Source organism: Diaporthe citri (assembly GCF_014595645.1).
Source record: "Diaporthe citri strain NFHF-8-4 chromosome Unknown scaffold_4, whole genome shotgun sequence".
Lineage (NCBI taxonomy): Eukaryota > Fungi > Ascomycota > Sordariomycetes > Diaporthales > Diaporthaceae > Diaporthe > Diaporthe citri.
The window spans coordinates 5,941,450-5,955,629 of record NW_025064849.1 but is presented as its reverse complement, the minus strand read 5'-3'; the positions used below and the strand labels follow the sequence as shown (position 1 = coordinate 5,955,629).

The window sequence follows — 14,180 nt, the reverse complement described above, 5'->3', positions numbered from 1 at the left end:
TAAAAAGTTTATAATATATAAAATATTATTTTTTTTAACTTTTTCTTAAAATATAATTAAATTAAGTTAAATAAGAAAAGTTAAAATATTATAATTTTTTTTATTTAAATTAAATTATTTTAATAATATAATTTATTTATAAAAATTATAAATTATATTATTTAATTTATATAATATATAATTTAAATCTTTTATAACTTAATTCTTATAATATATAAATTCTTTTTTAATAATATTATAATTAAAAGCTTAAAAATAAATTATAAAAATAAAAAAATACTTATTTTATTAAGGATTTAAAAATATATAGCTAAATATATTAAAAATCTTAATAATATTCTTTATAATTTTAAGTTAATTAAAAGGATAATTAATATTTATTAAATTAAAATAATATAAATAATAAATTAATATTATTAATTATATTTATAAAATATTTAATTACTTTTTATTAAATAAAAAGGTTATTAAAATTAATAAATAAAATATTTATAAAAATATAATTAAGCTTAAATCTTTTTTAAGCTTATTAAACTTTTATAAAGTATAAATGCCTTTTTATAAAATTATTATTAAGTTATTATTTAATTTTTTAAAAAAAGGTATATTTTATTAATAAACCTTAAATTATTAAAAAGCTATAAATGCTTTTAAAGCTATAATTACTTTAAAATTATATTTAATTAATATTAATTATTTTAATAATAAGATTATTTTTATAATAAATATAAATTTTAAAAAATAAAGTATATACCTTATATAAATTAAAAATAAAATATAATACTTAATTTAATATAAGAATAATATTTAAATAAAGGCTAAAAAGTTATATAATATAATAAAATAAAAATATAAAGCTATTTTATATATAATTAAGCGCTTATGCTTTTATATTTATAATATTTATTTTATCTTAAAAATAAATTTAAATATTTTAATTTAATAATTAAAGGGGTTTGCTTTAAATATATTTAATACTTATATTATAAAGTAATTAATAATAATTAAAATATATAATTTTACTATTTATTATATTAAAGGCTTTAAAAATATTATTATAAATATATTTTTTAAAAAGCTATTAAGATTATTAAATAAAGTAAACTATAAATTTAAAAAAAATATTAAAAATTAATATAATGCTTTTCTTAATTAATTATTTTAATTTTAATTATTTAATTAAGAATTATTATTATTTAATAATTATTTTTAATTAAATAAATTACTTAAGATTACTTAATACCTTTGCTATAAAACTTATCTTAAAAACTTAATATTATAATAATAATTATTCTTTTATAAAAAGGTTTATTATTTTTTTATTTATAAAGAAATTCTTTAAAAATAACTTAAAAAGGATTTCTTATAATAATAAATTATAAATAACTTTAATTAAAAGTAAGAAATTATTAAGAATTATTATGCTTCTTTTAAGCATTATAAAAGAAACGTTATTTATTTTTAAATTCAAGCTAGATATTATTAAAAAGAAATATATATTAATATTAAAAAGGCTATTATAAGCTATCCTTATTATAATAAGTAAGATATTTAAATTTATAATAATAAAATTATTTTAATTATATTAAATTAATTATTTATTAAAATTTATATTAATATTTAATATTTACCTTTTAATTAAAAGTATAATAAGCTAATTAAAAAATAATATAACTTAATAAGATAAATTAAAGCTATGCTTTTTAAGGTAATTAACTTAAAAAGCATTAAAAAGTTCTTTATTTAATAATTCTTTTTTAAATAAAGGCTTTTAATAAAGGTAATAGTAAATAAGGAATAAGAAAATATAAATTAATTTATTTAATATTTCTTAATAATTAAAATTAAGAAGATTATAATTTTAATATATAATTCTTATATTAATAATATTATTAAATATAAATACTTTATTATTATAATTATTATTAAAAAGATATTAAATAAAAGGATTAAAGGTTAGGTATAAATATTACCTTATGCTTTTTTTATTAATTAAACTTTACTTAAAAGATTTTATAAAAAAATTCCTTTTATTTTCTTTATAACTTTAAATTAATTATTTTAATTAAGATTATTATTCTTATATAATATATTTAAGCTTAAACTTTAAATATATTTATTTAAAATATTTTTAATTTTTAACTTTAATTACTCTTTAATTTTTTATAAAATATAAAGGTAGTAATTAAATTAATCTTTAATTATAAGAAGAAAGCTATATAATAAAATATATATTATAATTTCCCTTAATTTATTCCCTTAAAAAAAATAACTTAATTTTATTTATTAATAAGCAAAAAAAAATTAATTATTCCTTATTTAAGAAATTAATTTATTATTAATTTAATCTTTTTATTATTTATAAAATTTATTATAATAATATTTATAAACTTTAAATATTTAATAATATTTACTTTTTAAGTATATTTTTATTAAAATAATTAAAAAGATTTATTAATTATTTTAAAATATAAGAACTTAAACCTTATTTACTTTAAAAAACTAACCTTATAGGTATTATAAATAATAATAACTTTTTTTAAATATTTTAATAAATTTTAATTTATTTAACTTTATTTTAAATAACTTTAACTTTAATTATTATTAAAATTAATTAAATATATCTTTATTTATTACTTAAATATATTAATTATTTATAAACTTAAACTTATTAAATTTTATAAACTTTAATATTTAAAATACTAAATTTATAATATGCTTATATATAAAGCAAAGGAACTTAAGAAATAAGCTTTTATAGTTTATTAATATTCCTTTGCTTTAATTAAATAACTCTTAATATTCTTAATATAATTAACTTAATAATACTTTTAAATCTTAGCTTAAGTATTTATTTAAAGGGGAAGGGGTTATCTTTTTATATATATATATATATATATTTATTATAATATAAAATTTCTTTTTATATATATTTATTTATTTAATTAAGGTTAACCTTAAGTTTAAATAAGAAATATTATATTTTTAAAAAATATATTATAAAATTTATTATATACTTATTTATTATTTTCTTATTAAAATTAAAAACTTTCTTTTTTTTTTAATAACTTAATTTACTTTTTTCTTTTTTTTTTATTTTAATTATTATTTATACCTTATTAAAAGCTTATTTTTATAATTAATATAATAAGAATTTTATATTATAAGGTTATAATTATTAACTTTAAATAATATTAATTTCTTTATTTTAAATAATATTAAAGTTAATTATTTTTTTAAGTTATGCTGTTTTATTAATAATAATTATAAAGCTAAGTATATCTTTAAACTTTATTTATTTAGCTATTATTACCTTTTATACTTTTTTTATATTATTATATTTATTAAAGATATAATTAAATTTCTTAATATAATAAATATAATTAATATAAGCATTATTATAAAAATTATATAAAAAGCAATAATTAAAGAAGGAAATTATAATAAAAATATTTTTATTTATAATTAAGAAGAAGTTATAATTTATATACTTTAAATAATATTTATAAGGAAAAGTATTTTAATAGTTATAAAAAGCTATAAGTAAAGCTACTTAATAATAATAATTAAAATAATTATATATTATTATTATATACTTTTTATAAAGAGCTTTATTATTTTTCTTAATAATAATAATATTTATATAGCTTTTAATTAAATTCTTAATATTATTTAAAAATTACTCTTTTTATAGCTTATTAAGAAACTTATTAAATAATTCCTTAATTATTTTTTTAAAGGTAAGATTAATAAGTTGCTAAGTAAGGTATTAATTTTATTTAATATTAATAATTTTATATATATAAATGCTTTTTATAAAAGCATTATAAAAGATAGTTTTAATAAATTAATTTTTATTAAGGATACTTTTTAGCTTAAAGAAGGTATAAATACCTTTAATTAAGATTTATTTAGCTTATAAATTATAATAAATAGCTTAAAAAAGGGAAGGAAAATCCTTTTATATTAAATTTCTTAATCTTAATTAAGAAAGAATTAATAATAAAGATATTATTATAAAAAGATATTTAAAGATAAAAGGATTATAATATTTTATTTTAATTTTAGCTTAATTTAAAAGCTAATTAAAATTAAAAGAATATTAAGAAAAAAAGGAAAAAGAAGGAACTTAAAGAAGGAAAGGAAATTTATATATATAAAGTTGCTATAATAAAAGAAAGTAAGCAATATTAATAATAAGCTATTTTATTATTAAAAGAAGTAATTTATTACTTTGCTTTTAATTAAGGTTAATTTATTACTTAAAAGAAGTTACTTATCTTTAATTTCCTACTTATAAAGAAGTAATTTATCTTTTTATTATAAAGGAATTTTAATTAAGAAATTTATTTTAATTTATGCTTAATAAACTTATAAATTAAAAGGAAAATACCTTATAATTAGCTATTATTTAAAAGAAATGGAAAATTATACACCCCTTTTATTTTAATTATTAGTAAAATAATAAATTAATAGCTTTTAATAATAACTTATAAGCCTCTTTATTACTTCTTTTTTTTTTATTAATATAATTATTTAATTTAAGGGTAATAAGTTATTAGCTTTTATTACTTTAACTTATATATATTATTATATTTATTTATTTATAGCTAAGCCCTTTTTTTTTTTTTTTTTTTTTTTTTTTTTTTTTATATTATTATTAATTAAAAATTAAAAGTTAACTATTATTTAGCTATTTTAATAATAATGCATTTTTAATATATTAATTTTTTCTTTTATTTAATTCTTATTTAAGGATAAGCAATAATTATTTATAAAAGCTACCTTAAGTTATAGCTAAATATTAATTATATTTCTTTCTTATTTTTAACTTTCTTTACCTTAATTACTTATATAATAATTCCTAAAGGTATAAAGCTTTTTTTATTATTATATTTCCCCTTTTTATTATTTAACTTTTATTACTTACTTTTTATTTTATTACTTATCTTCTTTATTTCCTTTTCTTATAATTAAAAGTTAAAATATTTTTTAATTAAAAAAGTAAAAAAAAAAAGCGGTTTTAATTATCTTTATATTATAAGATATCTTAAAACCTTAATGCCTTAATTTTAATAATTAAGCTTATTAATTTAAAAAAAAATAATTTAATATTAATAATTATAAAACTTTCTTACTTTAATAATTTTAAAAACCTACTTAATAAAGCATTATAATTTTTAAATATTATAAATATTTAAAATTAATAAAACTTTACTTAAAAAGTAAATATTAACTTTTTTAAAAATCCTTTTAAAATAAAACTTATTATAAATAAGGTTTGCTTAAATAATATTTAGTAATTTTAAACTTTTAATTAATTATTATTCTTTAATATAAAATAAATAGCGTTTAATAATAAGCTTATAAAGATAATATAAAAATATTTTTTAAATATTAATTTTTACTTTAAGCTAAAAAAATTAATTAAGTTAATAAATTTAATAAAATAATATTAAACCTTCCTTATTTTTAATTTCTTTAATATAAAAGGAATACTTTATAAATATAAAGAATTAAAAACTTAATATATTATAATTCTTATAATTTAGCAGCTTTTTAATTTTTAAAATATTATATTTTTATTTAAACAATCTTTATATTATAATTATACCTTATTTATAAAATATTAATAATATAAATTAATAAAAAATTATAAATTTATTATTATGCTTATTTATATACTTAATTATTAAATAATAGTAATTTTTAATAAAATAAAGAATTATTATTTATTATAAAATAATCTTGCATTAAGAAATAAAAATAATAAAGTAAATAAAAATACTAAAATACTTATTTATAAATATTTAATAGCTGCTTTAAAAAATAAAATATAAAATTTTAATAAAAGATTTATATTAAGATTAAAATAAATTAATAAAGTATTTTATAAATAATATGCTATTAAGTTTATTAAAAACTACTTTAGGAAAAATTAAGGAAAGAATAATTAAATAATATAAAACTAAGTTAAGGCTTTTTTAATTAAAATTATATACTTTATAATGCTTAAAGCTATTGCTAGCATTATTACTTAAATATTTGCTATTTAATTAAAGCTTAACAAGATTAATAAAGTTATTTAAATGCTTATATTAATTTCCTTTATTAAGATTAATAATATAAAAATAATTAAAATAAAAAATAAGCTTTTATTATAAAAGGAAATTATTTAATAATAGTTATTTAAATTATAATATATTAAGATTACTATTAATTATAAAAAAGGCATAAAGAAAATAATACCTTTAATGCAAATTAATTTAATAATTTAATTTTAAATATTTAATATATAGCAAAGTATAAACTTTTATATAGCTTAAAATTAATTAAGTAAAACTTTAATTAAATAAGCCTTTAGCTTAAGTATTATGCTATAAAATATTTTAAAGTTAATAAGGAATGCTTATTTTAATATATATAAGAATCTTTCCTATTTATTTATTTTAATAATAAATATAAATAAAACTTAAAGCGCATTAATTAATTTAAAATAATTAAAGTAATAATAAAGTTTGCTTAAAAATAATTTAAAAGGCTTATAAATAAGCTAGCTAAGTAATTAAATATAAAATATAGGACTTAAAAATAAAAGCTTTGCAAAAAGCAAAAATAAAAGTTAGCAAAGCTAACGCATTATATTTAATATAATAATTAAAAAAAAGAATAAATTTACTTTTTATTTTATAAAAGTATTTAAATCTTTAATAGCTATATTAATGCTAGCTATTAAAATAAACTTTAATAATTAAAAGAATATAATTAATAAATATATTATTAAGTAAATCTTAGGAATATTTAAAATGTTTATAAAAAAGTAAAAGCTATAATAAAATAAATAAGCAAGAAATTAAAGATAGTAATAATAATTAAAATTATATTAAGATAAATTTTAAAACTTAAAGGCTTAATTAAAGATAGCGAGATTTTATTTTAATGGTTTTTATAATATTTATTATAAAGTGCTTAAAGAGAAATATATTAATAAGTATAGGGAAATATATAAGAAATAATATTATGTTAAATTTTAGCTAGCTATAAAAAGCTAGCTTTTATACTTATTTTAAATATTTTTAAAGAAATTAATTCTTTTCTTTTCTTATATATTTAATGCTTTAATTAAGCTTCTCTTATTTTTAAGAATTTTTAAAATATTTATTTTTTCCCTTTCTTTAGCTCCCTTTTATTCCTATCTTTCCTTTTTATTACATTAAAGCTCTTTCTTAAGTTGCCCTTAAAAGGGTTTAGCAGAACCTATCCCCTATTTATTTAGGTGGCTTGTTTTCAATATATAAATATTACTTAATAATAAGGTTAAAAAATAAAACTTATAAAAAAAAGATTATATAAATATTAATATAAAAAGAAGTAAGAAAAGTATAATTTAAAAAGTAATTAATAAAAAGAGTTATAATTTAGCTATTTAAGGTTAAGTTAGTAATTAATTAAAAAGAGCTAAAAATTAAACTTAAAGAGTTTTAATTAATAATAATAAAAGTTATTAATTTAAGCAATAAAGAAGTATAAATTATAAAAGCAGGAAATTTAAAAGTAGGCATAATAAGGAAGCTATAAGAGCTAATTAAAGAAGAAAGGAAGCTATAAGGGCTAATTAAAGGAAAAGGAAAGCTATAAGGGCTAAATAAAGAAATATAATAATTAAAGAAATTAAATAAAAAAGTATTATAATTAAATATTATATAATTAATTAATTAATTAATTAATTATATATATTATAAAAAAGGAATTATATAATATAAGGAAAAGTATTAAGTAAGAAGAAAGAGGAAGTATTATATAATAAAGAGGGAAGAAAGAAGAAAAGGGAGTAAAATAAAGAAAGAAATGGTTTAAATATTAGCATTAAAAGGCGCTATATATAACTTCCTTCTTAAATAGCTAGTTAATTATAAAAACTAATAACTTACTAAGGATAGCTTTCTTTTATTCTTTCCTTATATTTATATAATTAAATTTATAATTAAAAAGAGTAATAAAAAAATTAAATAAAAAAGTATAATAAAATTTTAAAGTTTATAATATTAATTATTATTTAAAAGGTATTAGCTAAGTAGCTAGCTTTACTTATATTATATAAATAAAAAGTAGCAATATAACTTATAAAGATAAGGGAAATACTTTTTTTAATAAGTAAAAGGAAATATATAAGCAATATAACTTATTTAATATTATTAAGGCATTATATAATTTAAAAATAAAAAACCCTTAATATTAAAATAATACTAAAGCTAATTGCATAAAGATATGTTAATAAATAGGGATAATTAATCCTATTTTAAAATATTATATAATACTTCCCTATATAACACCCATTTACTCCCTTATTTTATAACTTAAATAAAATAACAAAGATAAAACTTAATTAAATAAATACCATACATACATATAAACACAGCCATATGGCAAAGGCCATTTAACAGCTTTCCTATTATTATTAATATAAAGGTTAAGGAAACCTGCTTTTTTTTAATATATTACTTTAAGGCTAGAAAATATACTTATATTAAAAGGCTATAATATATATAAGGTATATAGCGGTAAATAAAAATAATATATTTTATTTAAAAAGCATTTTTATATAAAATTAAGTATATAATAACTCTTATGCTTATTTATTATTAATAAATATTACTTTTTAAGATTATTTAGCTTTATTTAAGGGATAAAGATTTTTTATAGCTATTAAAGTGTTATATTATTATTTATTTAATTATTTAGCATTATTATAAATTCTTAATTCTTATGTTTTTTAAAGATCTTAAACTATTATTATTAAATTAACTTTCTTTTAAAGATAATAAAAAAAGGGTATGATTTACTTATAGTAAAAATATACTTAAGGAAAGAGGTTTATATGCATAATTTATAGCTTTTTTAAATAATAACCTTTCTTCCTTTAAGTTTTAAAATAATGCCATTCTTTTTCTTTTTCTTAGCTATACCCTTTTTATTAATATTATAGCGATTAATTAATTTAATAGCTATAATTATTAGTAATTAAAGGAGGTTAAATTACTCCTTAATTATACTTATTTTTACTTTATTTACTTAGGTTAAGGTTATTTAACGGCTTTATATACTTTAAATTTCTAAATCTTTTATAAGGAATTATCTTAATTAATAATAATTAAATAATAATTAATATTATTAAGAAGCGGCTATTTATATTATAAAAAACCTTATTTTAAAATAGGTTATTAGCAATCTTAACGTTACTTAATTAATTGCTTAATTAAATAAGTATATTTCTTAAGTTCTTAATAATTTTATTTAAAATTTTAAGGTATTTAAATAGCTTTAAGCGCCGTAATAATAATTATAAAGTATAATCCTTAAGATGCCTTAATATAAGGTAGCCTTTTAAGGGTTAATGCTAGCTAAGATTACCTTAAGTATTGCATTTATATTTTCTTTTATATATTGCTTTATAAAGGATAAATAATAATATATTAAAAGTTTAAAGAAAAGAAAAAAATCTATTATAAAGAAAACGTAAAATACATAATGGGGTGGACTTAACGCGTATGCGGGTATGGAGTGGGCTGAATCCCCGGGCGGGCCAAATGTGGGCCACTTAACTTAATCATCACTGGTCAGATGGCAATTGAAAGTAGACCTAGATAGAAAGTTAAGCAGACTGTGTGATTGACATTTGCAATTCAAACAAAGCAATTACTTATCAATCATCAATCATTAGCGGTTAGAAGTCGGAAGGTAACATAGACACTTGCCTTTCATTAATGTTGCATATTATACACCAGACCCAGTACACCAGACCTAGTACCCAGTCCCAAACACCCAAGCTCAAACACCCAGACATAAACACCCGGACCTAATATCCAGACCCAGTACCCAAACCCAATACCCAGACCTAATACCCACGTGGGTGTGTGGTGGGTGTGCAAATTGGCTGTGGGTGAGTAAGTTATGTACCGGTGTACCCTCCGTTTTTCCAGGTGCAAATGCATGATTTCATAACTTAAGTTAAATCCCATCTCGCAGCTATGGGTTACACAACATCTCCAGTTCTCAATTATTCAAGTCCACTTCACCAACGCTCTATGTTGCCAGTATAATTATGGGGTCTCATAATTTACCCCTATTCTTTACATACACAGCGCTTAATCAAGATAACCAACCGAGTATCAGTCTTTAGAGAATCATTGCAATCTAAATTAAATACTGACTTCTATGTTTAATTTCTTTTATTTGGCTGATTAAATACGATCATTGCTGCCAAATGATCATGTAGGACGTTTTGAGTGTTAGCTTGAACAGCAGAAGATTCACAAGCGAAGAATACCTGAAAGTGTGAGACTGATTACGTAAAGTGAACACGATGGCTGAAGGCAATGGCTTTCTTCGCTCGCCGAATTTTGGTGAGGAGGTAGATTGAGGTTCCAAGGTTGGCTTTGATCATGTTGCTGTTCGTGAATGGCATTGTGGACAGGGAAAGGATACTGTGAACTATCTAGTCAAGCAAATAGAAGACAATGTCCACATTAGGATCTGATTTCAGATTCTCAGTAGACAGTCTATTCTACGAGCGTAATCAGACTGCAGTTATGGAAGAGTAAAGACATTCGCCAGATGAACAGGCTCAATGTGCATGAGTTCTAAAGTGGTGGATTTAATCTCTCGTTCTATTAAACTTCAAATCATGACATCGCTATGTTGAGACGAGTCATCCTTGACCTTTACACATGGAATCTGTCTGATGATTGTCCTTGCCAAGGTAGTTTGGGGTGTGGCTTGGGAACAACTTGCGATCACTTGGACAGGACTGCTCAGCCGTCAGGGGGTAGACATTTTGACATTTGGCAATGTTATTTTCGAATGTATGTCAACAGGGAAGCCAGTAATCAATGAAAGCCTTCCGGGATGATTGGGCCTTAAACTTGAGACTTCCCCTTCTGAAACCCTCAACCTGCTTTGCAAGTGTTGGGGCAGGTTTGATTGGTGTGTGGGCTAGATCTGCGGCAGGTAGAGTTACTAAAAAGCCTTTTCATGTTGACTACGAGGCATGTGCCTAAGGTCCGCAGGGAAGAAACAATAGTGCCGTGAGTTGATTGATGGTGCGAAAAGCTGGCTTCATTTGAAAGGTTGATTGTTGATGACATTGGCCTTATTGGATGTCAACAATCAGATCGGAAGATTCTATGGGCCATCTCTTGTGGCAGAAACAAAGCTGAGGCATGTTGCGAGCCTTGATAACAAATATTTACATATCATGCTTGAGGAAGAGCTTTCAGACCCTCCTAATCAACTTTGGTGAATTCTCGGGATGATGACCCATAGTCTGCTCTGAGGCGTTGTTGGCAACAAGGTTAAGCTTTCTCGGCTAGAAAGATGATTAGCATTTTTGATCATGCACATTAAAGTAGCGTTTCTGCACAAGGATCACGAATATTCTTACTTTGAGGCGGGGTGCAACCGTATTTAACCCGGGCGACGCTGAACCTTTGGTATGCAGCCTTCTGTTCCTCTCTGCAGCACCCCATCCAGTCGCGCAGGGTGGGAGGGAGCGGATTCAATGAAGTAACAGAGTGACACGATTGAGAATAATACCTCTATCAAGCCATGTAGCCTCTCTTCTCCGATTGGGGTTCCCTGGCAGTATTGAGGATCTACGGGCTCTACGGTTGTCGTCCCATGGCAACACAATCGCAACCACCAAGCTTGAACATGTTGGAGATACCAATCTGATTTCCGTGCCATTCAATCCTCTCCTCTCCATTTTTGTGCTGACTTTTTCATCTCAGTTGTAGGAAAGAGTGAGTCTGGTGGTGCTGGCTGAATTGTCCAGCACACTCCTCTACTACGTCCCCACTGAGTGATGATATCAATCAGCTGGCAGAGGACCAGTGTATTCGATAAATATTTCAGACGGTCTCATTGTCCCTCTTTATGGCCTTGAACTGGAAAGAGATATAATCATCTTGCTACTGGCACTGCCTGAATTGTTGGCTGAATGTCCCTGATTCACGAATTTGGTGTGGATATGCACCTTGATGAATACAAATGGCCGGATTTCAACAGTCGCGATTGCCATCCAACAGACACGGATCTCCCAAGCTTTGTTCTAGTGCTAACTAGCAACCCTAACCCCTCTCAGCCCACGGCCCGAATCCACTGGGGAAAAGGCTCCGTGGAAGTAGTTTGCGAGCATCGAGCGGGCCGGTGGATCTGTCGCCCCTGCCGTGTTCACCGTGGTTAACTCGGACCGGGAACAGGGGTTTGCGGGACGGAGTCGACGAGGGAAAGAGCGGCCCCCAACGCCTGGAATCTTGTGATTGATGCCGTGATGACATTTGGACCCAAAGCTGACCTCGTGAGCCCTCGACCCGAGGCGGTGAGCCAGTCAGGCTGACCCGATTACCTCAGGGGCGTTGCAAGAACGCCGTCTCACATAATATGGGTGGAGGGCCGTCGCCACATAAAACGCGGATGGTAGGTCCAAGTCCAGCTGGAGTTTTGCAGCGTGGGAAAGGAAGAGTTCAAGTTTGGCTGAGGGTTCAAGAGAATTGACCGCCTCGACCGTCAAACAGGAATCACCAACATCCGCGCGCTTACCCAGTCGGGTCTCCCTTGCAGCCAACATGAAGGTCGAACAACCCGGGGCCCATGCTTATACGCTGCCACGCAACATCGTCACGCTGCAGAGTGCGGCACAGCAGCAGCAGCAGCAGCCACCACCACCAGCACCACCGCAACAGACAAGAACCCCACGGGCACGCACGCAGACAGCGCAGTTGGCAGACCCCAATGGGGCGCACACCGCCAACACCATCCAGCTGGACACCACTCTGGCCGAGCTCTACCAGGCCAATGGGATCCAGGGCCCCTTCATCGTCACCATGTACTGCGTCTTTGGACACATGGACCTGCACCCGGCCTGGCCTCGTGAGCTGGTTTACCCGGAGGACGAGGAGCCCGTGCCGTATGCCGCGGAAAACAAGCAGGAGATTGCGAGATTGCGCAGCATCATCCTGGGCATGAAGCCCCTCCGCAGGGCCTTTGGGGTGGGTAACATGGATGTGCTCCTGTTTGGGCCCAACGTCACGGCCGGCGGCATGGAGAGGGCGCTCTCGCAACTAGCGCCGCACCAGCGGCACCGACCCGTGATTGTGGACCTGGACGGGCAGGAGGAGGACGTCGGCACGCAGCTGAGGAGGGCCACCCAGGGCAAGAAGCTCCTGTTCTGGCGGCCGCAGGGCTGGATGGACGACCACGACTGCCTCCTCGACCCGAGGCAGATGTTCGACATCAACAGCAAGGGCTTCCTCCTCACGTCCGGCATCCACACCCCGCCGTCCGAGGTCGTCGACCTGCAGGCCGTGGAGCTGGCGGACAGGTCGTGCGTGTTCTGGACCAGGCCGCTCCCGTTCGTGGTCAAGCTGTACCGGGCGGGATGCAGCTTCGGCACCTACATCGTCAAGGCGGAGCGCCAGCGCGACGAGATGGTGGGGGCCATGGCCAGGTACAAGGCGCGCGGGACGACCGAGGTGCTGCTGAGCACGTACATCGACCTGGTGCAGGACCTGAGCGTGCACTTCTTTGTTGGTGCGCCGGGGACGGCGCATGACAGGGATAATCCTCAGATCCTCGGGGTCACGGTCCAGACGCTAACTGAGGCCGGGAAGTGGGTTGGGGGCCACATCGACTATGGCATGCAGGAGGAGCTGCAGAGGCTGGTGTGGGATACCGTGCGGGACACCACGAGGAGGATGCCCGAGACATTCATGGGCTGGGCCGGGGTGGACATCGTCGTGGACAGGGAGGGCGGGCAGTGGGTTGTCGACCTCAACGCCCGCTTCACTGGCTCGATGCCCATATGCCTCATGTCTGGCCACTTCTGGAAGCAAAGGGGCCTGCCATTGGCCCAGTTCTCAGCTGTGGAGTATGGCGGAGACGTGGATTGCATCTACGCCAGGCTTGGAAGGCTGGTGCAGACGGGCCAGGTCGTGGTGACGGCGACAGCGAGCATCGAGGAGGGTGGCAACATGGCAGACGTGGTGTGGGGTGGGAGAAATATGAAGGAGTTGGCGGACGTTCAGACACGGATTAGACAGGCGCTTGCAAAGGCATCCTAGATATCACTCTGCCCGAGGACACAGCCTCATAATTAATTAGGCTCGGCATGGTCCGATCAACAT

At 25.8% G+C, this 14,180-nt stretch overlaps 1 protein-coding gene across 1 annotated transcript; it reads left to right on the top strand.

Moving 5' to 3' along the window:
* Positions 1 to 12,623: 12,623 nt before the first annotated feature.
* On the top strand, positions 12,624 to 14,117 carry INS49_010722 (uncharacterized protein; the record flags this gene model as incomplete). Its single annotated transcript, XM_043171446.1, has 1 exon — positions 12,624 to 14,117. The coding sequence occupies one exon, from the start codon at positions 12,624 to 12,626 to the stop codon at positions 14,115 to 14,117; it is 1,494 nt and encodes a 497-aa protein (XP_043026011.1).
* Between the last annotated feature and the right edge of the window lie 63 nt (positions 14,118 to 14,180).